The sequence below is a fragment of the Cyprinodon tularosa genome, unplaced genomic scaffold (genome assembly GCF_016077235.1).
Source record: "Cyprinodon tularosa strain WSP-4 unplaced genomic scaffold, ASM1607723v1 ctg8, whole genome shotgun sequence".
NCBI classification, from domain to species: domain Eukaryota; kingdom Metazoa; phylum Chordata; class Actinopteri; order Cyprinodontiformes; family Cyprinodontidae; genus Cyprinodon; species Cyprinodon tularosa.
Window position 1 is genome coordinate 3,978,485 of NW_024039562.1, and position 25,396 is coordinate 4,003,880.

Here is a 25,396-nt window from a genome sequence, read left to right on the forward strand (position 1 = left end):
AGATGTAATAAGGTTTCTGACATTTAAAAAATTATGGTGTATATCATAATGCTGCAAACACAGTAGTTGCTGATTATCTGACTCTTAATCAATGCATAAACCGGAGGTCGCATAGTTGTATGTTAACTATGATGCCATACTGTGAGGGGAATTCCTCTTGAGACAAAGGCAAAACCTTGCAAACAATTAGTTTTTTCTGCTTCAGGTTGAAACCCCTCATTCAGATCTGTAGTTCTGTCGTTCATTTTTAAATGCTCCAAATCGACAAATGTTAATTTAAAAGCAAACTTCCTGAAATTCAAATGGCGGTTTGCATAAAATGTATTTTATCAAAAAAAAAAAAAACATCTGGATGCATCTGGCAATTTGGGAAGAAAAGCATTAACTCTCTGTTAAATAATGCTTGGTTTGTGCTTTGCTGTAACATGCTTATCAGTTCTTCCTAAAATCTGCCAGTTTTTTAGATTGTAATCCTCAAATGCTGCTTTACTTTTCTTTGCAGATGGGTTTTAAGACGCATTGGAGGGTTTTTAAGCAGTTAGTAGTTAGTATTTAAGTTTAGACTTGGACTAAGACATCTTATATTGTCTCATTAGTAGTTAGTATTTAAGTTTAGACTTGGACTAAGACATCTTATATTGTCTCATTAGTATAATAACTAAAATTGACTTATTTTGTATCTTTAACAAAAAAACTTTTAAACCAAATATATGATGTGGATGACAGAGTATGGATCAAATGCTCTTATCTTTTTATTTCACAAAAAAACAAAACTTAAAATCTTTGTGTACAATTAAAAGCTGTTTTAGCAGATTTGTTACAATGTAAATAATAAAAATGAAAACTGAAAGTAACAAACATTGAAAGCCATATGAAAAAGGGTAAGACGTGATATAAAACAAACTAAATGCCAGCTGGGGTAACATAAAAGATTTCTCTATACAATTAAACATTGTGCTTTTTGTGGGTTGCATAGCTTCATAATCTCAAATATAGCCAGATCAGTAAGAAATAATAATTTAATATTATTAATCTCACATTGGAGAAATGTATCTCTGCATTTAACCATCCTCTGGGTGAGCAGTGGGCTGCCATTGTTCGGCGAGCAGCATCATAAACGTTTTAATTTTGGCAAAGTTACACTTATAAACAAAAAATTGAGCCATAAAAAGATTATAAAAAAAAAGGGACTCTTTGGTTTTGTTCTCTATTATACCAGCAAATTTAATTACTTTGTAATATATAATAGGAATTTCTAAATTGTTTATCCTTCCCCAGCATAAGAAATTATTCCAAAATATGTTTAGAATAGTGCAGGATTATCCATCATGTTCTAACTATTTTACAGCTCTGGGAAGACTGTCCGAACGAGTTCACTATAAAGTCCACTATATAGTCCCCTGTTTTTAAGTTGTTAGTATTTGAGTTGAGACTTGGACTAAAACATTTCATATTGTCTCATGAGTATGATAACAAAAATTTACTTATTTTGTATCTTTAACAAAACAAGCTTACTTTTTAAACCAAACATATGACAGGGTTGACACAGAGTATAGATCAAATGCTATTATCTTTTTTTGATTTCACAAAAAATACATTTAAAAGCGTAGTGTACAATTGAAACCAGTTTTAGCAGATTTGTTACAATGTCAATAACGAAAATATAAACTAAAATGAACAAAAAAAACATTAAAAGCCATATAAAAAAGGGTTAAGGCACAAAATTAGACCATTTTACAGTTCTGTAAAAAACTGTCCGAACGAGTTCCCTATAAAGTCCATTATTTACTCCCCACTCTGGTAAGTCAACGTTGTTTCCGCTTTTGTTGAATTCTCGCGAGATGTCATGCAGCAGGAGAAAGAAAATGGAATCTCATGCTAGCATGGTAGCTTATCGAATATAGCAACTACTGAAGAACTGTAACATATAATTAAGGTATGCTATATTTCAGCTTTTTATGTTCCCAGACAACATCCTTAAACACAGCTGGGGTTGAGAGCAGACATTTGTTATGTGGCTCACTTTAACGGCTAGCTAGGCTAGCAGCAGACAACAATGTCGATCGCTTTAAACTATTAGCAATTCTCTTGTGGCCTAACGAAAAAACTCACCTATGTAGCGCAGATAACCCGTTTTGTATTCGCGGTTTTACGGCTGAATGCAATCTGTTATTTAAATGAACAACGCTAGTTTCATTACTACTTCTTAAATTAGTGTTAGCGTCGTTGAAAATGCACAATAAGAAGTGCGAACTGATACTAAGCTGTCTCTCCTGGTAAACACGGGGAAGCGTTACCTTAAAACCTGAGCTTGCAACACTCCAATAACACATATATATATATATATATATATATATATATATATATATATATATATATATATATATATATATATATATATATATATATATATACACTATTAATGGTTAGATTAAACCACTATTTTTAATTAAACTCGATGGGTCTTGTCCTGCAGAGATTACTGCAACACGCAGATTATTTGCTTCACTTAGCACAGTCACCTTTAATCAGGTGAACGCTAACTAGTTCTTCTGTAAAATAGAACTTATTTACTCTATTTTGGGGATATTTTACAGAAAAATTTGTAAATAATAAACTAGTAATAATGAACAAGAAAACCATTTAAATTGTGACAACGCTCATTTGTCCATTATGTATCATCTGATTAGACCAGCTTTATTTCCCTTCCAGATTGGCTGCTGGGAAACACCTCAAGGTTAATTTCCAGGGATGGCTTTAGCCGGGGACAGGTGGTCCAAAACGGAGACTGTCCCCAGAAATTGGGGGTGTCTGGTCACCGTATTCTAGGTATCTGTTTTCTAAGTAGTCTTTTTTTAATTCAAGCACACACATTTTTAAATGCCATAGCACTCACCTTCAAGGGAGAGAGTGCCAGGTCAGGTCATGTCCCTTATTTTGTACGGATTTGTTATCAGACAAACTATACCAAGTTCACTTAAATCTGAGTCGATTAACTTCTTTATCATCGTCTATAGCAATAATACTTGACAAACGTGCTTAAATGTTAGGTTGAATCTTTCTTTATATAGCATGTATTAGAGCCTCTGTTACTTACACCACTATAACAGTTTATTAATATGGAATATATATTATGACCCCAGTCAAACCTAAATAGCTAAACAGGCTCCTGTTGGGAGGTATTTATTGGAATGAGATCAGGGCTTTTCGAGGGGAGGCAGAAGGTGAAAAATAAAATGACTCCTAACCACCCCCAACTTTTCCTGAGACATCCTAGTGTTCAAGGAGTTTTTCATTACCTTAATTTTACTGATGGCCTGCTCACCTTCAATTTCTGCCCTGTAAATCTTTCATAAAGCTTTCTGTATTTTATGTTGGATATTTTCATCCCATCTATTGAATATAGTGCACTAGTTGATCTTTTCTCTTCTTCATTACAGTCTTTCATAGGTCTTAAAATTGTCACCAAGTCACAAATAGGATTTTATTTTTGTAATTCATATCAGAAATTAAAATAATTCATGATAATGTTTTGACATTTACCGATCGGCTTAGCTGTAACTAGGGCTGGGCGATATAGAAAAAAAGCTTATCGATTAAAAAAAAATGCATATTGATCGATATCGATAATTATTGAAAAGATTTGAAACCATATTTTATGTGCAGCTCTGCCTGGACTTTTTATAACATTGGTAAATGATTAAATTTTAATAAAAAACACAAACACAGACTTCGAATTAAATCTTTATTTAACCAACTTTTTTAACCATAACAGAATTGTTTTAAAGAAAAATAACTTAAGAGACCTGGGTTATGTTATTAAATACTGACAAAGAATAAATTAAAGTGACCAGAAAAGTGACCAAAATAAATATAGCAAATAAATAAATGCCCCCTCACCGCCCCCGCCTTCGCCCCAGCTCCCGTTTCCTGCTTTAACCTGAGTTATTACTTTCAAGTTTCTGGCCTCTCAGCATTTTTCTCTCAATTGTTAGAACTACGTGGGAAACTGCCCAGAACTGAAAATATATATATATTTTCCCGAAATTCCCGAAGATTCCTCGGAGGAGAGCCGCGCCAGGGCCTACACAGCTCATACTCCTGCGGGTGTGAGCGTCTGAGATGATAAAAAAAAAAAAAAAAAAAAAAAGTTGGTTGTGTTATCAGACTTCATTTTCACTGGTTCCTGACACATCTTACAGATGACTGTGGTTTGATTTTTGTCCGACTTGCCATGACCGAAATACTGCCAGACTGCCGAACTGCAAAAACCCTTCTTTGGAACAATTTCCTCTGCCTCTCCTTGCTGCGACATCTTCATGTGCTCTGTGTTGTGGTTTGAGAGGGCGGCGCTTTGTGACAGCGTGCCCGGGTCCGCGATTGTGATTGGTTGGGAGGAAGTAGTGACTAGCATAAACCTACATGCTAGGCTACAATGAGAAGGAAGGAAAACTGCGTTTCTTTTTTATCAACTCTCTTTTTTTCTATTGCGCCACACGTCTATCGATCGATATATATCGTTATTGAATTATCGCCCAGCCCTAGCTGTAACCATTATTAGTTCCATCCTGACAGCAGACCACTTAAAAACAATGTTGCAAACAGACCTTGGGGTGATACGCCAAATCGTGGGTAAATGTAATTTCAATGAAAATCTGCTATCCAGCCAAGAGTTTTCTGCATGGCTAAAAACAGTACTAGGCAATGTATTTGAGGAATGGCATATTTTGAGCAAGAGGTCATTCAGGCTCGGCACGATGGGAAACAAAGCTGTGGAGTCAGACGTGAAGAAAAACAAACAAAAAAAAAAAAAACAAAGCACCAAAATTAAGTTACAGACAAGCAGCTATTTCTTAGTTCTGTTCCACCCTTGTATCTGCAAGGCCTCTGCAGCCATATTCGACGTAGCACCAAATCTCTGGATAATGTTTGGTGGTACGCCTACAATGAAAGCAGAGCTGTTATTGACTTGGAGTAGGGATCAAAACAAAGTTTCGCATCAAACAGGAAAAAGAACGGCAAGAAGATCCGGTTCGTTAAATTAAAATATAGTAACGACAGATCGGTAACTACAATTTAGAGCATAATTCCTATATATTCACAAAAACTAAGACCTTTTAATTAAATGATTGGATGCAAACTATTGGTACTTCAACATACCCAGAAGCAGATTCCTCATCTCTATCAAAATATTTATTTTATAAAGAGAGGTTTAAAAGTTTCATCAAATCCAGTCAAAACAACTTCTAAGAGCGCCTCTCACAACTTCAAAAGAAACTTCTTGTCGCAGGAATGGGTGAGGAGATGCTGAGTTTGGAGGTAGAGAACAAGCATAGTTCATACAAACCAATTTTATATGATCCTAGTTAACCCTGTTACAAAAATCCACAACCAAAAAAAAAAAATATTTGGGCAGAAACTGAAAATAGGCTGGATGCTGATGGGGATTTTTTTATATGTCATATTAAATTAAGCGTTCATTTCTGCATGTTTTGCTCCTATGAATTTAATAATAATAAAGTTGCGCATGCTCTCCTGGAGCTCCGAGGAAGTTCTAGAGAAGCAAGCCCGGAAGAATTCGTGGAGGTTGTAGGCTTTGCTTTGCGCAGGTGGTCTGGAGCTCAGCGGGGTGGTTACAGAGGATGTGGGATTTCAGTGTTAGACTCTGACCAGCAGCAAGCCCCTCCACCTGCCCTGTCTCTGTTATCTATTGGGATGGTTCTCACTTCTCAAACTCACGCTATCCCCCGCCCCACAAAGCTGCGACAGGAGAATTGCTACGCTGTCCTCCTTTCTCTCCATCAACCAAGCTCCCTACCTCAGCGGCCATCCTGCTCTGCTCCGTCTTTCACCCTGCACCTGGACCTCTGCCATCTTTCTGCTTTTTTGGTACTAGGCTCAAGTATTTCTGTAAAAGAAGGTGTTGTTTCCCCCTTACTCTAACTAGCGGATGCTATACTTTAAAATCAAACGGGTGGGGGGAGTTCAAATGGCCCCTTATTTAAAGAAAACATATTACCTGATGCAGTTATGTATGTGTGTGTGTATATATATATATATATATATATATATATATATATATATATATATATATATATATAGTCACTCTAATATTAAATATTTTTATCACAAATATTTTCTGAAAAGCTACTTCTGCCTGTATTTTTAATGGTCAGAGTGTAAATTTTGGGCCCCCCTCTGTCCTGGGCCTGGGTCAATTGACCCGTTTTTACCCCCCTGTTGGTGGGTATGTCTGTGGCTATTTGCTAAGACAGAGTTCCTTGACCACTCCAAAGAAGCCGCAGTGGTGGGCCTTGGCATCCTCTTCACATCAACATGCCTCTAACAATGGGGGTTTCTGTCTTAACTAGGATCAAGAGGGCAAACTTAGACAGACCTAACATCAATGTCCTGCAGAAAAGTGCATACCTGTAGGTTTATGCACCCCGGTAATGTGCATTGCTCATAACAACCTCATATTTACTAAGAAAAATGGGTTAAAATGTGACTTACGGAGCCATTTTCTACCTCATAATTCCAATGCTTATCCCTTTACATTGAAGAAAATAAGTATTTGAACATTCTGCTATTTTGCAAGTTCTCCCAGTTAGAAATCATGGCGAGGTCTGAAATTATCTTCGTAGGTGCATGTCCACTCTGAGAGACTAAATGTAAAAAAACAAACAAAGCAAACAAAACAAAAACACCAGAAATTACAATATATGATATATTTTTTAACTATTTACTTGTATGATTCAACTGCAAATAAGTATTTGAACACCTGTCTATCAGCTACAATTCTGACCCTTAAAGACCTGCTAGTCTGCCTTCAAAATGTCCACCTCCACTCCATTTATTATCCTAAATTAGATGCACCTGTTTGCGGTCATTAGCTACATAAAGACACCTGTTCCCCCCATTAAATCCATAAGAATCCCAACTTCTAACATGACCAAGACCAATGAGCTGTCCAAAGACATTAGAGACAAAATTGTACACCTTCACAAGGCTAGAAAGGGCGATGGGGGAAAGTGGCAAGCAGCTTGGTGAAAAAAGGTCAGCTGTTGGAGCAATCATTAGAAAATGGAAGAAGCTAAACATGACTGTCAATCTCCCTCGGACTGGGGCTCCATGCAAGATCTCACCATGTAAGATCTCAATGATTCTATGAAAGGTGAGAAATCAGCCCAGAACTACACGGGAGGAGCTGGTCAATGACCTGAAAAGAGCTGGGACCACCATTCACAAGGTTACTGCTGGTAATACACTAAGACCTCATGGTTTTAAATCATACATGGAATGGAAGGTGTTTGAAGTATATTTTGGTCATAATTCCAATAACCTTGTTTGGAGGAAGAAGTACCATCCCAAGAACACCACCCCTACTGTTAAGCATGGGGATGGTAGCATCATGCTTTGGGGGCGTTTTTCTGCACATGGGATAGGGCGACTGCACTGTATTAGGATAAGATGACAGAGGCCATGTATTGTGAGATTTTGGGGAACAACCTCTTTTCCTCAGTTAGAGCATCGAAGGTGGGTCGAGGATGGTTCTTCCAATATGACAATGACCTGAAGCACAGCCAGGATAACCATAGAATGGCTCCGGAAGAAGTATATCAAGGTTCCGGCATGGCCTAGACAGTCTCCTGACTTAAACCATATAGAGAATCTTTGGAGGGAGCACAAAGTTTGTGTTTCTCAGCGACAGCCCAGAAACCTTAGCCTGACGTAGTCCTACTCAATTCTAGTCAGAATATGAGTCTGATACTGCTCCATAGAGCTTTGATTATGGGGCGTGTTTCGAATGAACCAGGAAAAAAAATGCCTCTGCACTCAATTGGATAGACCTACAACCAATAAGAGCAACGGAGTGCGTGACGTATGTTAAGTGATGCATAGTTGTTGTCAACAAAATCAAAGCGTGCAGTTGCACGCCTAGAATAAGAAGATGAGCCTTGATCGCATTTCTCTGTTCCTCTTTTAAAATTAATTTGCTGTCGATATCTTCTAGAACAGACCCAATAGCAGAATCTACTCACCCCAACTCTCCAGCAGCAGCCATTGTTGTTGTCACCCAAGCGCGCTTTGGTCACGTGGTTGATTACGTTACTGTTGATCATCTGTCCATCATCGTATAAAGCCCGCCCTGACAATTTCATTGGATCGCCAGAGGGTGGGCGATCATTCTCGCGCTACTATGGAGCAGAGCCAGACCGAACTTCCCGACCTCAAACCTTGTGGGCGGGACTAAGTTCGGAATGGCACCCAGGCTACAGAAACCTAACTGATCTAGAGAATATCTGTGTGGAGGAGTGGGCCAAAATCCATTCTGTAGTGTGTGCAAACATGGTGAAAAAGTATAGGAAACCTTTGACCTCTGTAATTACAAACCAAGGCTACTGTTCCAAATAACATTGATTTTCTCAGGTGTTGAGATAATTATTTGCAGCTGTATCATACAAATAAATAGTTAAAAAATGATGCATTGAGATTTCTGTTTTTTTTTTTTAATATAATGTCTCACAGTGGACCTACGATGACAATTTCAGACCCCACCAAGATTTCTAAATTAAGTAAACTTGCAAAACAGCAAGGAGTTCAAATACTTATTTTTCTTTACTGTAAACAAAAACCTGTTTTTGTTTGGCTGATTCGTCAAAGAAATTAAGCTTTATAATCTGAAGTACTGGAGTGAAAAGTGTCAAAGGCATAGTGTTTGCAGAATATGTTCTCTGCTCTGCGAGTTTTCTAACAACTTCCCTACGTTTCTACTGACAGAAAAATATACAAAGGTCAAACGCATGTAGGGGGGCATGTAGCCCTCAGATTAAAGGGTGAGCGCATTTACATCCAACGTTGAGGGAGGGCAGGATTTGCTTTTTTGTTTTAGTTATGCTTGGTCATGAGAGCTCACAGAAGTAGTTTTATTTATATATATATATATATATATATATATATATATATATATATATATATATATATATATATATATATATATAATGTAAATTGACAGAGAGGCATTAATTGTTTGAAGACACTAGGTTGGAGGTTCAAACACCATAAAAATTGATGAATAAAAAAAAAAAATCTTAATGTAGTTTAATAATCTGCAGAGTAATTACACCAGTCTGGGAGTTCACATGTGATTATGCGAATGTAAAATATGATTTCAATCAAATGACTATTCCAAGTTGAGGTGATGTGAGTTGAAAACCTGTGAAATTTATTTAAAAATTTTTTTTCAGAATACGTAAAAAAGAAAAAAGAAAGTGTTTTGAGTATAAAGAGGACAGTTATATCCGCACAAATGTATCCCTTTTAAAAATAGTGCAAATCGATATCAACTGAGCTGGACGTCCCACAGATTTTTTCTTTTAAACCTAAATTGTTTATGGACAGGGTTGCAGCCTACAGATGTCAGCATGGACTCAATAGAAAAGACCAGTGCAGTTAATGATGATGGTAATTCAGGTACAACAGGTAAGTGGGTGAGTTTCACGAGCAAACGGCTAAAAGACCAATGTATTGGTTCTGTTTTTGGTTATTTCTGTTTTGTTTCTTTTTTTTTTTCTGTAGACGAACAGCAGAGCCAATCAGACGGGCTGGACTCTGTCAGCAGGCCATCCTTGTCACAGGTTAAAAAGTCCTGGGGCTTCAGAAGATCGACCATTGCTCGGCGGGAGTTCATGGAGGAGGTTGGAGACCTATCTAACAGCCCCCCTGTGGTTCGAAGGGGCAGAACTCGAAGAGCCAATCAGGCGGCTGCGACGAACACAGAAGACAAGAGCAAAAAGAAAAATACCCGAACAACTCGGAGTGTAATAGACGACCTGCAGTGGTCTGCCCCTTCCTCACCTGTGACAGAGGATAGCAAGGAACCATTGGAGACCTCTGCTGGAGGGACCTTCGATCCCAGTTTATGGCAGGACTTTGGATCTGCTTTCCACACTGCTTTCTCTCTTCTAGGTGGTGGGGAGGACTTGCCACTGACTGATGCCGCAACAGTTCCAGACTTTTTTTTGCCTGCCGATCCACAGCTAATAGAAAAAAATGAGGTACCTGATAATCTGGATGACACGGAGCTCACACAGCCTGCTGCTTCTGACAGCATTGCAGAAAGACAGATCGACAATGTTATTTTGATCTCTAGTCAAGAAGAGGACAGTGATGAAATGACTCTGTTGCAAATTAAAGAGCAGTTGGCCAGCAGCAGCAGCAGCCAAGGAGGCTCAAAGACTCGTGGTGGGAAGGGTGGAAGAGGGAAAGCCAAAGCAAGGGGAAGAGGCAAGGGGAGAGGTAGAGGGAAAGGTAAGGCAAGAGGCAGGGGAAGGGCAGTGGAGCTTCAGTCCATTCTAGCAGATAATGAGGATGACGAAGATGATGTCATCTTTGTTAATACAGATGAGCAGCAACTTTTACATGAAGAGAGCATCCAAAATGAACCGCATAACAATCCTGAAATGGAATCTACATCTACCGACTTTGATATTACTCTGAATGCTGCTCTGCAGTCAGCCAGCTCAGGCTACGTTGTCGTAGACAGTGACTTTAATCAAAGTAGTGCTTTAACTCATGGCCAGTTTGCTGATGCACCGGATGAGACCGAGAGAGAACACCAGAATCAGGGTGAGAGTGGAGGAGAGACACAGAGCGTCACAGAGAGTGGGGAACATGACTCCAGCGCCATGTGCTTCGTCTGCAGCCAGACACATATTAAGAGGTACTTGCTCTTTTCTGGTAGCAAGGCCTCTTAACTGGTTTGCATACCTGCTATATTTGTCTTTTTCACTTCCTGAAAACCTCTTCTTTCAGGTTCATGATCTGCTGTAACAGCTGCCAGGAGTGGTTTCATAGTGCCTGTGTCGGTATTAGTGAGACGCAGGACTGGAAGATAGAAGAGAAAGAGCAAGACTACATGTGTTTGACCTGTACCACCACGAGGCAGACCATCATCCACTTAGAGTCTCAGCTTGAGCCTGACCTTAGCTTTCCTGAGTGTTTGACACTAAGTCCTCCTGATGTGGGATCGGAGCAACAAGAGGAGCAGCAGCAAGTTCTCAAGGTTTGGATTTCAGTTGATTTGTTAACCCTTTACTAATTTCTCAGAGTGTAGTTAAACCAAGATGATGGGGATGGGCTAATAACTGTTCTGGGAGGGTTTTGGAGTACTAATTTTGACCAGTGGTTCAATAGATTACATGTTTTCCTGAGTGAGTCTGTGGTGTAAGTTGGCGATCTGTGTCTAGGAGGCTGTTTTAGTGGAGGAGAAAGAAGAAGAGAGGGAGGCTGTGGAGACGAGGCCTGAGGGTGAACCTGCAACTGAACCTCAGTGTGGGATGGAGAGCTCTTTCCCTCTGTGCACAGGGCCTGGCTGCGCAAACCAGGCGCTGCCAGATTCAGTTTACTGTGGCACAGACTGCATCGTTCAGCATGCTGCTATTACTCTGAAGACTCTTTCCAGCCCTAAGGTGCCTAAATCAGATGGACGGCCGCAGAGAAGAGCTGCAGCAGCCAAACCTGCAAAGGTACTGAAAAAAAACTTTATTAGAGCAAGTATTGTTGAAATAATTTATTTTTGTATAGAATTTGATGGATACTATCTTTGTTGTTGATTTGTTAAAATGTTTCCATCCAGGGTCAAAGCTCGTGTCGAACATCTAAGAGGTTGGCAAGAAAAGTTTTGGAGGATGCTGATGAAGCGGCGGTGAAGGAAGATCACACAGAGCAGGAGGAGCCGTCTGCTTCTCCTAAAACCTGTGACCCCAGTCTCACAGATGTTCAGTCCACTTCCATACCGTCATCTAACCTAGACACCACGTGTATGTACCACTCAGTACTCCTACACATTCAGGCAGTCAATTCACCATGCACAAAGCACTTCCTCAGGTTTTACAGATCTGTCCTTCCCTTTAAATCTACTTGCCTAATCAAAAAAAAAAAAAACACACAACCCCTGTAGATATATATTTTCTCTTTCTGATGACTGACAGGTAGCAGGGGTCTGCACTGGGTAAGTATGTTCAAGTTTATTGTTGCTCTTAAATTTAAATGTCAATAATATGCTGGTCAGACACTCTTAATGCCTAATACTAAATTAATACTCTTGAATGAGTATTTAAATAAAATGCTTAGGTAACATGAAACACGGGTAGAACACGGCAGGGTTTTGGCCAAACCTCTGCTGCTCTTTGAACATCTGTTGATACAACTTAATTTAGTTTTTAAAAATGAAATATTTATATGAATTTTATTTTCTCAACTCCAAATGATCGTCTGAACAAAAACCTCACAAGTTGGAGGAGAAAAAGTTTCATAAACCATTACTTATTCTGCAACCAGTTTGCGGTACCCTTCCAGTCTGTCAGTAGGACTTTATGCTTTATGGCGTGCATCCGTATTTAACATTTCTTCCAAAAAAAGGTGCTGACAGGCTGCTGAGGCATGCTGTCTGGATTTTATTCATAAAGGTTCTCTTATGAGATAACGCTGTTGCTCTTTGGCTTTGCTTTAAATCACAAAAACAAAACATTTTGTTTATTCTTAATGCACCTTTTTCCTCCTTGTTTGCACCTTCTTTGACTTCTATGCCAATATGTGGCAAGTGAATTTCTCCACTGTGAGATCAATAAAGCTCATCTAATCTAAACAAAACAAACAAAAAACAACCCTCTCAGCATACATACACATTGGAGCACAACTTTTACACACATTTCTGCTGGCTTTTTGAACTTATTCTGTGGTCGTCAACCCTAAAGAAGAATCTCATACCAAAGAGTCCCTATAAAACATATATTAACATATTGCACTAATTATTATTAGTTGGATTTTACACAAATATGTCTATATCACAATGTATTTTTGTGCATTTCAAAGCTCACACCTTGTAAGCAGAGCTTTTGAAAGCTCTCAAAAAGCAAATTTAAGGTACGATGCAATTTCCTAGTACATAGAAGACACACACATTATCAACAGTTTCACAATACATTGATTTCAGACGTTCTGATCCAATTCGAGGATTTTTATTTTACCATTTAAAGATAAAAATGCATAGTTGACAGAAGCCTTTACAATGCTTGTTTTTAGTACCTTGCAAAAACATTTGCATTATAGATAAATACGTCAATCTTTTTATAGGATTTTAGGGGATAAATCAAATGTAAATCATTATTGTCTAATGGAAGGTTAAAAAGTGGTTTAAAATAAACCATTCTTTAAAGATAGTTTAAAAAAAATGTTGCCTACATTTTTTCAGCCCCCTTTTCTGTAACAAGCATCAATGAGTTTCAGTACAACAATTTATGTTTAAAGTTACATGGTTAATTAGTCAATACAGTCCAACTAAGTGTAACTTACAGTGGAGGCTCGTGAGGTTTTTTGGAGAACACACCAGAACAGCAGATGGAGTTTGGGGAAAACTTAAAGTGATCGAGGGATGACAGTTCCTTAGCTTTGAACCTAGACCACTGCTCTGTCCATTTCCAATCAAAGAAATGAATAGGGATTGTAGCTCTCCTATTAACACTGAAAGGCTGAGTAATTACAGCGTCAGTCTGAGGCTCAGTTGTGCTGAGAAAACGGGACAGATATCACTTTTCGTATCCTAATTTCTAGCTTTTATTCAAGCTTGAAAAGAAGCAAGTTATAGTCCAAGTCCAGTTTGTGGTTTTCTATAAGCCACGTAAGGGGACACAGCAAATATTTGGAAGAAATTACCACATTTTGTGTTTTATCCTCCTTTCTTAAGATGGGTAGAGAAACTACAGAGAAAAACACTGGGCAATGCTAGAAGAAGCAAAGGTTCACCCTACTAGTTTGAGAACTACCCTAAAAATACAGTCTGTTTAGCTGTAATTACAGAAGAATATCCTAATAAATATTAGACAAAAGAGCCTAAAGCAAGTGCATGCCACAGCTTTTGGCTTTTATTTAGCACATTTATTTAACACAAAAATAAGAAAACATGAAAACTCAGGAAAAAGTCAAAGAGTATAAATATTTTTAGAGGGCATTTTAAAGCTTGATATCAGTGCAACATGTTTTATCGTTTTTTTTTTCCTTCTTTTTTGTTATTTTTTACCTGCCGAATACAAGAGGTCCTTTTCCAACAGGATTTTATTTCAGACTTGAACTCTTCCTTCATCCTGATGTTTTCTGTTTTTCTGATGACTAGTCTTTGTTCCTCTTTAGAGTTGCTTCTTTTAAACTAGCATTTATTTTTCAGCCATATTTTTTCCAACATGCTACATTTCCCTCAATTGTAATTTGAGGGTTGCATTTAAACATGGTTTTTAGAGCAACTGAATGTTTTTGTTGCATAAACTCATAGGTCCTTCATCACACAACTCTCCAGTTCCAGGATGACTTCAAACAGCTTTTCACATTTAGGTTGTTTAGTGTTGGAATTTCCAGTTTCAGATGTTTGGAAAAGACTTGGGTATGTCCATTTCATATCTGAATTTCCAATACTTTTTTTGTACACAACTCAAAAATACACTCACTCAGAACTGGATGGAAAGTGTCTCTCAGCTGACCATGGAGAGGACAGCTTCCATAGAACAGGAAGAGATGACTTGTTTCTATGTATGATTAAGAAGGACACATTTGTAGAAAAACTACAAAGCGCAGACATCCGGCAGCACATTTAGCCCAAATTGTGACTGGAGGTGTGTTCACTTCGGACGTGTTTAGGACATCAAAATCTCTGATTTACATGCAAAGTCTATGGGGGATGGCTGTGATCATTTCTGCAGAGCTGTCTGCATATGGAAAATAAATGAATATAGAGGAGGAGGAGGAGGAGGAAAAAAGCCAGCAGAATGGATTGTTATGTACAAGGAAAAGAGCGAAATCTGATCATTACGGTGAAGTAATTTATAAATATCCACATAAACAAAAAATGTTACAACCTGCAGATGAAAAATATTCAGTTGTATATTCTGGTACTAGTAGTTTTTTAATTGGTCCTTGGCATGAGGTACACCTCTGGTGTAAAAAAAAAAAAAAAAAATCCTACTAACAAACCAACAATCTACTTCCTTGTGTTTTTGTCTTCAGTAAAATACCTCTGGACTTTTTTCTGCTTTCACCCTCTGGTTTAGGGGGAAACTGCGGGTTCTGCCAGATAATCCTATCTCACAATGTTAGAGAATCCTTTGGTTTTACCTTTTGTAAAACTTTCATTAAAATCCGTTTAGATCTTATCAAGTTATCCTGTACACAAACACAGACAAAAACACAAACTCGGATAAAAACATAACCTAAGGTAAATATGCTATGCAGCTGGTAGCTTCCATCTCAGTCCTTGAGGGCTTATCTGCAGGATTTGTATGTTTCCCTGCTTCAGCAGTCCCAATTTTCAGTGATTAGTTGGCTTTTGCCGAATTTTAATCACCTTAATCAGACAGGGAATTAAAGCAGGGAAACTACAAAAAGCCGCTGGACACTTCTACTCTAGGCCTGAGTTTGGACATCCCTGACTTTTGAGACAGTTGAAAGAAAATATGGGTCTACATCACTTAAAGAATCTCTCAGTTTGGAGGACATTACAGTTCATCAGGTATACTTGCAGGCCTCTGCTGGAGCAGAGCACCATTACTGTCTAAAATACTGGGCATGTGTGGTAAAGCCCAAGTTGGTGAACAATAAGCCAGCTGATGTTGTGAATTTAACAATAATAGCTGCTCAAGAGTACTTGTCTCTGGTCAAACTTTAACACACATACACACACATTTCTTCCTAAAATATGTCAGTTCTCCTATGACGGTCAGTATTTTATATTCTTTATTCCTCTTTGAAATTTCTTCTTCAAATTACTATCACTCCCCAAACTCGACTAGAAATAAAGGTAAATACTAATGACGTCTGTATATGCAACTGATCACAATGGAAGAAAACACTTTTTTTTTTGAGTGGAATGCAGATTATGCCTTTTATTCCAATCTCTTTAAGAAGTTTACCGATAAAATGTGCCATAGATCTGGGATATTAAGACTCCTGGCATTTTTGTCTGCCATGCATCCATATATACTGCTACTTGGACTAAGTCTTGATATATACTGATGGCCAAAAGAAATGTTTTTTCCCACAACACCAGTAGTTGGGCAGTGCATCATAGAGAAGGGGAAAACTGTTGCAAGCACCTTTCCTGGGCACCTTGTGGAGCCAGCAAACCTCTTGGTGTGCAGCTGAGAAGTGCTGGCATATTCCAGAAGAGGATCGCAACTCAACAGCTGGCTTCTGGCAGGAGTTGGTCAAGTCTTCAGCTGTGATACAGCCGCACGGCTCAGAGTTTCTGGATGGGGTGGACGTCAAGACATGAGACGGCATCTTCAATCCATGATATCCCCTGAACAAATGTGAGTTAGGCCTGTGGGCAGAAGTTTTGTCCTCTTCGTTGGATATTTTATTTGGTCCCAAATGCTGCTGGTGTGTAACAAAAACTTTGCCCATTACTTGATTAATTTCTTTTCCATCAGTATATACAGCAAAAAGCATCACAGCCCAACTCCTTACATGACACACGCGGATCACTCAGTAATTCCTACCCTTCATGTTACTTACTTACTCCTCTTTGACATCATAATGCATAGATGAGTTTTTGGACTCCAATACAGTGTACACAATGCTTCAACCAATTAATCTGGCTCCTTATATGGAATTGAAAATCAAACTGACTGGGATTTCTAGTATTAGGCTATTTTATTGCAGCAATCGATGGATGCCTTCAAAGTATTTTCTTTTGAAATGTCAACTTATATGAAAGTGACACAAAAACACTTGGAGTTGATCAAGAATAACATCATCTGTAAAAGTACGATAGTTACCTAAATCTACTGAGACCAGTTCCCCGTGTTAGCATAAAATCCAACATTTTAGGATAACTTGCATCCGGAGGCTAAATATTCTAAATTAAATCATTAGAGAAACGTAACTTTTCCTTAAAACCTGATGGCGACTTACTCTGTCTTGGGTCTTCATCATCACACCTGCCAAGTTTAAAGTGGACTGGATACATTTTTTGTGACACCTTTAGGCTAAGTGTGTTAATTTTCTAAAAATCAATTAATTATAAGTTGAGATCAGACATGCAAGGACTTTCTAGATCTTGCATGAAGTTTTTTTTAAAAATAGGACAATGAGTAACTCTTGTCCATGTACAAAACACCATAATGTATTTCTTGAAATTAATAAGATATGCAAGTACAAGACAACTGCTATAAAAATACACGGAATACAAAATGTTTTGGTGTGGCACAGTGTACATGTGTATTTTTATATGAAATCAAATTGTAAAAATAAATTATTAGAAATGAGGCAACTATTAGTATCAAGGTATACAGAGTTTTTGACAAGTTAGGGTTGTATGAATGCTGAAATATTCTTGGAATCTGATAATGAGATTCCAGAGAAAAAAAGCAAGTTTAGGTTTTTGTTTTTTTTTTCATAAAAAGCACAAGAGTAATGCCATGCTGCTCACCTACACCTATATGTTGCTGTACACTGCTTGTCAGCAGGTTTTCAGATTGCTACCACAGTTTCCCCCTGCTCACAATAGGAAGACGAAACAAAATACCAAGATATGTTTATGGTCTTGATAATTAAGAAAATGTATGACTTGGATAATTAAGGATCCCCACACACAAAATATTAAGGACTACAGTTGGCAAGCAACAAGTGGCATGTTGTGTAGGAGACTTCAGGGAGGCTAAAAAGATATTGGAAAAACAAACACTTCAGCTAACTTTAGATACTCTTCTTATATTTTTGCTGAAGTTTTAAATCTGGATGAATTTTATAAGATTTTGCCTCCTGAGATTATGTTATTTTAGTACCACTAAGATGTGTGTAATGCTTTTCATTAGCTGTTCTAACTTGTATTTAAAAGTGACCTGTGGATTATTTAAACTCTCAGTAGTATCAGCATTCATGCATGTAAGCATAATCAAACTTGAAGCTAGATACTATAAAAGTAATGAATACTTTAGACTTCTATAAATTAAAAGTGAAACTTATGCCACTTTTCAAATGTTTTGCATGTTAAAGTCAAAAGGAAATAGCTTTTTTATACCTTTGTAGTGTCAAACTGACTTAGATAACAGATGTTCTGCCTTGTCAGCTGCTGCATTCACTTTAAAGGTTGTTTTATTTTGCTTCCAGCACTGACAGGGTTAAACCATGTTCTCCTTCAAACCCAAACACAATCATTGAGTCATTAGGGCCTTGTTGACTGTGATTTGCATTATGTTTTTGGCATGAAAAGGATGCTAGTTTTTTAAGTTAATGTTGAACATTTAATAAGTATTCTGGGCCATGACCGTTTAAATTTTATTTATTATTATTATTTATGACCTGTGTCATGGTAGGTTAAAGTCTATTCACTTTCAAATTGAACACCAGGCACAATTAGTTGTTTTGTTTTTTTATCTATACAACATTTTCTTTATTATCAAATCCAATTTTGGCTAATATAACCCGTGTATGCATGGCCTCCTTTATTTGCCTTGAAATTAAGTGTAGATGTAGCTTTTACAGTGTCTATGCAGAAAGGAGACTGGAGTTTTTATAGCATTTAAGCTTTTCAGTGTACATTGTATTCAGAAGAGTGCAAGCTGACACGTTAATTTGTTCTTAGTGCATGTAACTTAAGCAAGTTAGCCAATGTGGTTGTCATGGGAAAGACATGTGACTGTGTCGCAGTTAACATTTTGCTTATTTTTCAGTATGCATGTTTTGTAATAATTATATTTAGATTGGTTGTATCCTAAAGTGATTGTCACTGCATGCCTTGATGGTGCGCCTGTTATGGAATCAATGTTCCCTTTACTGATAATTTATTCACTTCCCCTGCATACATAGAGCATTTCTACTGTAGCTGATTTTAACACACAAGCACCCTCTACTGGGCAGAAAGCAAACAAAAGAAAAAAACACATCCAAAACATGAACTACCTTTTAAATATTTGTGGTAAATATAATTTAAATAACTCAAAATAATAAAAAGATAGTCTCAAAAACATTTGTATTTATGTTTCAAATTGGGTCCTTAAAGTTTTGAAGGTTAGAAAAGGTGAATTAGGATAAACTAATTTCAGTTCCTCTGATTGTAAAGTGTAACCTGTCTGATAGGAATTTTGCTGATTTATTTAGAAAGTTGTTTCAATATAAACATGCAGTATATTAGATATAAGGTAGTAGTTTAATGTATTGATCATTGTATATGTAATGGTTATGGTAATGTAGAAAATGATCAGACATCTCCCTTTCTTTCATTTTTTGCTCTAAATGTACATTATCTGAAAAATACGAAGAAAAACAAAACAAACCAAAGCAAAACCGCAAAACAATATAGTGTTGACATTCTCTCCATGACTCTGTGTATGAAATTTATCCAAGGGCTTGAAAAGTGAACAGATGGCTGATATAAACACATTTAAGTCAATAACATAACACATTGTAAACAGATTTACTAAGAACCTAAAGAGCCATTTTCTTGTATTAAGTTCTGCTTTTATAAGGTCTTTCAAATTAGTGTTTAACAGAACTTTTTCCCTCTTTTCCTTCCTTAGAAACAGATTAGGTTGTTTCAGAAACCTTGTAATTAAATCAAATTCATCTTCAGCAAAACCTATATCTGAAATCAAATATCTGAACTTTTTTGCTCAACCAAAGGCGTGAGACCACCCACATGGTGGTGGTTGTCCTTCACATTCAGCACTTCCTCGTATGCTTCCATACATAATCAAGACTACACAAAACAAAATATTAAATATAATTCATACATGAACATTAGTAATTGAAATAAAAAAAATTAGAATAAATCAAATGAAAATGGGTATCATCTAAAATGATTAAAAGAGATTAAAAAAATGTAATAATTTTCTTAAAACCGTATCGGAGTACCATGACTAGTTTAAGATTTCTTTGTTTATCAAAAAAGCAAGTCACTTCTGCAAATATAAACCTTTGCCCTACATTAGATGTTTTGCTCTGCTTTAGCTTTTTCTCAGCAAACTTTGTTATCCTTCCTTTTCTTTGTGACTTTTTCAGTGTCTTTAAAGCCTGCTACAAATTGAATCATCTAGAGCACACAGAGAGCTAGTGTAGAGCCACATTTTTATTTTTATTAATTAAGTAATTTTTCTCAGTTTATTGTGTTTTGAGCTTAATATTATTTCAATGGTATGTTGAGCAGCATGTTTATTGTAAATACAGTATTTCCAGTTATTTTTGCCTGTACTCTAGTGATCACAAATACCAGTGTTAAAAATTGCTACAGACAGGATTTAGGCAATATAGTGATCAATAAACTATCAGTGCGTTCTGTTATCCTTGGAATCTAAAATTGAGGCTTTCCTGTCAAAACGTCATATTCAGAGGTCTGAAATTTAGACTTCTATAGTTGAATATATCACACCACATCACTTGATTTGATTTTAAGACACATCAAGAATTAATATAGAAAAAGGAGAGTATTTTTTTTATAAAAAAAATAGGAATACATACACAGTATTTCAAAACGCCTACATATGGACTTAAGTGACATATGTCCTTGGTCTACCCTTTTAAGCTATAACAATGTCAACTCTCCTGAGGAAGTTTTTGATTTTTTTTTCACAATTTTCCAAAATCAAATTTGTGAGGTCATAGAGTGACGGAGTATAAAGAAGGCCTGTCTCTAAAACTCTGCTCTAATTAAACACAAAGGTGTTTTAATGGGTTGATTTCAAGACCTTGTGCAGGCCAACCAAGCTAATGCACACCAGACTCCTACACCCATATCTTTATAGAACTTGCTTTGTGCCACGTCCAAACCATTCCCAGAGTATTTGGAGAATGGAATTGTTCAGTCTCTTTTTTTTGTAGAGCTTCTTTCACTTGAAATAAGGGGCCATGGTCTGTTTCTGAAAAAGGCAATCTCACAGCGTAACTCCTACTCTACCATACATTACACTACAATACTCCAAGACAACTACCCAAATTACTTCATCAGATTGCCAGTTTTGCTCCAGAAAACTTATTTTCACTGCTGTAGAGTCTAGTGATGAATGCTGAATGCAAAGCATTCAATCACTGAGATCACCTCAGTCTTTCACAATTATTTTGTAGAAACCTTATACCTGCCTTGGTGTTAAATATTTATACATCATTGATCGTAGCATGATCGGAACACCTGATTTCTATTACTTGGATGGATGAGCAAATAAGTGTGTTATAAAGTGTAGTAAGATTGGTGCAAATATGGATGTTATTGATGTGAGTATCCTGACTGTCATCCAAATAGACGGTGTTGTTCTATGTTGCTTACCTGCAACAACAGTCGTAAACACATCTTTGAAACATTAGGTGTTAGAAACTGAGCTAAACCTTCGTGTGTTTACTCAACTGTATTCATTACAACAAGGACAGTATTTTCTGGGAAATTTTTAAACATCACACCTTTTTTTGAACATCCATCACACCTTTTTTTGAACACCACACCAATTTTTCAACATCACACCAGTTTTTCGGGACTGCTTCCACATTAGCTCACAATGTATGTACTCCTTTTTTTTTTTGGTGGGACTACAATTTCAGGTAGCCTGAATTCTTTTTTAAAGGATGTTTGAAATACAAATAACTGGGCCTAGGACCTAAGACATTTGATCACTGTAGACACGTGTCTATGTTAGTAAAAATACTTTTAAGAAATGAGGTCTTTATGAATAAGAGACAAAAGTTACAGGGGTACATGCAAAAGAGAAGTTTTGAGACGTTTTTACACATTTCACCTGTTGCAGAAGAACTCAGCAAAAATAAACTGCTTTCACAATATACAGAAGGTAGGAAACAAACAGCAGAATGAACATGTAGTAACTCCTTCCTGCTTTTATCAGGCTGACCAAAAATGCAACAATGTGATGTTTCCACTAAAATTACTGTTTATTTATTTTCTTTAACAAACTACCCTTTGTGCTTTTATTAGCTTCTATGGATTCCTGTTCACATGTTGAGTTTTATTAAAAACAACACAGTCAATTTCTCAGTAAGGTCTGCCCTTTTTTAATCTAAATGACCTTAGATAAGAATCAGACCATAGACTTTCAGGCAAATTCTGAACCTACCAAAATCTAACCTCATCATAATTTTTGCTTAAAAACTCCTCAAAATGTAGATAAATACAGACCGAGTGTTATGTGTTGAGTTGCTTCTTAGATGTTATTATAAAGGCAATTTTATCCTGTTAATCATGTGCATTAAATACCTAACCTAACCCAGAGCTATAGCCATTTTGCCTGGCATTAATGGGGCACACTCTTGGAAGATTAGTTTGCATGTTTTACTTTGTAAAAAAAACATACATTTAGATGGGAATCAAAAATTTAAGCAGCTGAACGTTCTGATCTTTGTCAAAGATCATTTAAGAAATAACTACATTATTACGATTATTGCCAGTTTTTATTCAAATCAAGTAAAATTTAAATCCATGAAATCACTCAAATGAGATGGAATACTACTTCTGAATACTAAATATGTTGCACTTTGCAAATGTAGAAAGCAACAAGAACAGGGAAATTAAGGCTACAAGGTTTCATACTTCAAAATAGCAGAAAACAAGGATGTCTTTGGAGGTTTTTCTTACTATAACAGATTCAAGTTTTTTTTTTTTTTTTTGCAAACACACAGAGAGTAAAATACTCTACCCAAAATATGTGCCAGGAGCAAGATTTTCGATATATTAACCCAGGGGTCTGCGAACCCTAGGGGGTCCACGGAGGTACTGCATGGGGGTCGAGAAAGTTTTGGTTGATTAGACTTTTTATTAATATCCCCCTCTGTAGTTTTTCCCACTAATTGAAATGTCTTTAAATCCTCATTGACATGAATTCAACACACTGTAGTAAATATACAGGTGCTGGTCATAAAATTAGAATATCATGAAAAAGTAGATTGATTTCAGTAATTCCATTTAAAAAGTGAAACTTGTATATTATATTCATACATTACATACAAACTCATATATTTCAGATGTTTATTTTGTTTAATTTTGATGATTACAAATGACAACAAATGAAAATCTCAAATTCATCATATCAGAAAATTAGAATATTGTGAAAAGGTTCAAAATTGATGGCCCCTGGTGCCACACTCTAATCAGCTAATTAACTCAAACCACCTGCAAAAGCCTTTAAATGGTCTTTCAGTCTAGTTCTATAGGCTACACAATCATGGGGAAGACTGCTGACTTGACAGTTGTCCAAAAGACGACCATCGACACCTTGCACAAGGAGGGCAAGACACAAAAGGTCATCGCTAAAGAGGCTGGCTGTTCACAGAGCTCAGTGTCCAAGCACATTAATAGAGAGGCGAAGGGAAGGAAAAGATGTGGTCGAAAAAAGTGTACAAGCAAGAGAGATAACCGCACCCTGGAGAGGATTGTGAAACAAAACCCATTCAAAAATGTGGGGGAGATTCACAAAGAGTGGACTGCAGCTGGAGTGAGTGCTTCAAGAACCACCACACACAGACGTATGAAAGACATGGGTTTCTGCTGTCGCATTCCTTGTGTCAAGCCACTCTTGAACCACAGACAGCGTCAGAAGCGTCTTGCCTGGGCTAAAGAGAAACAGGACTGGACTGCTGGTGAGTGGTCCAAAGTCATGTTCTCTGATGAAAGTAAATTTTGCATTTCCTTTGGAAATCAAGGTCCCAGAGTCTGGAGGAAAAGAAGAGAGGCACTTCATCCACGTTGCTTGAAGTCCAGTGTAAAGTTTCCACAGTCAGTGATGGTTTGGGGTGCCATGTCATCTGCTGGTGTTGGTCCATTGTGTTTTCTGAGGTCCAGGGTCAACGCAGCCACATACCAGGAAGTTTTAGAGCACTTCATGCTTCCTGCAGCTGACCAACTTTTTGGAGATGCAGATTTCATTTTCCAACAGGACTTGGCACCTGCACACAGTGCCAAAGCTACCAGTACCTGGTTGAAGGACCATGGTATCCCTGTTCTTAATTGGCCAGCAAACTCTCCTGACCTTAACCCCATAGAAAATCTATGGGGTATTGTGAAGAAGAAGATGCAATACACCAGACCCAACAATTCAGAAGAGCTAAAAGCCACTATTAGAGCAACCTGGGCTATCATAACACCTGAGCAGTGCCACAGACTGATCGACTCCATGCCACGCCGCATTGCTGCAGTAATACAGGCCAAAGGAGGCCCAACTAAATACTGAGTGCTGTACATGCTCATACTTTTTATGTTCATACTTTTCAGTTGGCCAACATTTCTATAAATCCTTTGTTTTTATTGGTCTTCAGTAATATTCTAATTTTCTGATATGATGAATTTGAGATTTTCATTTGTTGTCATTTGTAATCATCAAAATTAAACAAAATAAACATCTGAAATATATGAGTTTGTATGTAATGTATGAATATAATATACAAGTTTCACTTTTTAAATGGAATTACTGAAATCAATCTACCTTTTCATGATATTCTAATTTTATGACCAGCACCTGTATATACGGAGTCAGAAGATGTCTTTCAGTCATCAATGCACACATTCAGCGACACACAGGAGCTCTTTCAAGTTGGGCATTGTTTCAACGAAAATACTTTCGTTACTTGACTCCATCTGTAATAGAGTGACTAAAGGACCATTTTGATATAACACAATTTCACTCAATATATTTAATTAGGTGGTTCCCGCTCCATCTCACTATCAGTTTGGGGTTCCTTGGCCTGGAAAATGTTGAAGACCCCTGTATTAACCCATGGCTCAAAGAGCAGAAAAATTACATTTTGTTGTTAAAAAGCCTAATAGACAACATATTTCTCTGTTCTTGCAGTGTATATATTGAACTTACCGTATTTTCACGACCATAAGGCGCACCGGACTAAAAGGCGCACTCTCAGTTATGTGTCCCATTTCTGTATTTAACACACACATAAGGCGCACCGGACTATAGGGCGCGTTTTTTATATACAGGTACATGTCCTCTCAGGTGGATTTTCTCACTTAAAAACATATTAAAACTACTTTATTCCCACTGATCACAGCAAATAAAGCTGCAAGGTGTATTTATTACAAAGTATTATTAAAACCTGGGAACCTGCCGTGAGAGACACATCGCTGATGACACAGGGCTGTGATTACTCCTCTGATACAGTTTATTGACGCATAAATTAACTTAAAAAATAGGCAGGATAATAATCTGGATGAACTGACTGCAATGATTAAATTTTCAGGTGGACTTTCTCACTTAAAAAGATTTAAATTATTTAGATGAAAAAACACCTGCTGAGGTGAGTCCGGATGCGCCGCGGCCCAGAGCCTGCTGTTGAATTAAGTTTTCAGGTAGAAAAATAGAGCGGGAGCAAAACTGAGTATGATTGTGCTTTATTCATGTATTTA

General features: G+C 37.2%; 1 protein-coding gene across 3 annotated transcripts in view; it reads left to right on the forward strand.

Annotated features, from left to right (window-relative positions):
* The first annotated feature begins 1,799 nt into the window (after nucleotides 1-1,799).
* LOC119774111 overlaps nucleotides 1,800-25,396 on the forward strand; it is a 45,887-nt gene continuing 22,290 nt past the window's right edge. The window contains exons 1-6 of one of the 3 annotated variants that reach the window (XM_038271462.1): nucleotides 1,800-1,936; nucleotides 9,403-9,483; nucleotides 9,580-10,723; nucleotides 10,816-11,065; nucleotides 11,250-11,528; nucleotides 11,639-11,822. In XM_038271462.1, the coding sequence (XP_038127390.1) occupies nucleotides 9,426-9,483; nucleotides 9,580-10,723; nucleotides 10,816-11,065; nucleotides 11,250-11,528; nucleotides 11,639-11,822 (1,915 nt within the window). In that variant the 5' untranslated portion in view covers nucleotides 1,800-1,936; nucleotides 9,403-9,425. Of the gene's footprint in view, nucleotides 1,937-9,402; nucleotides 9,492-9,579; nucleotides 10,724-10,815; nucleotides 11,066-11,249; nucleotides 11,529-11,638; nucleotides 11,823-25,396 lie in introns of all 3 variants that reach the window. The other 2 variants (XM_038271464.1, XM_038271463.1) reach the window with 2 other exon arrangements.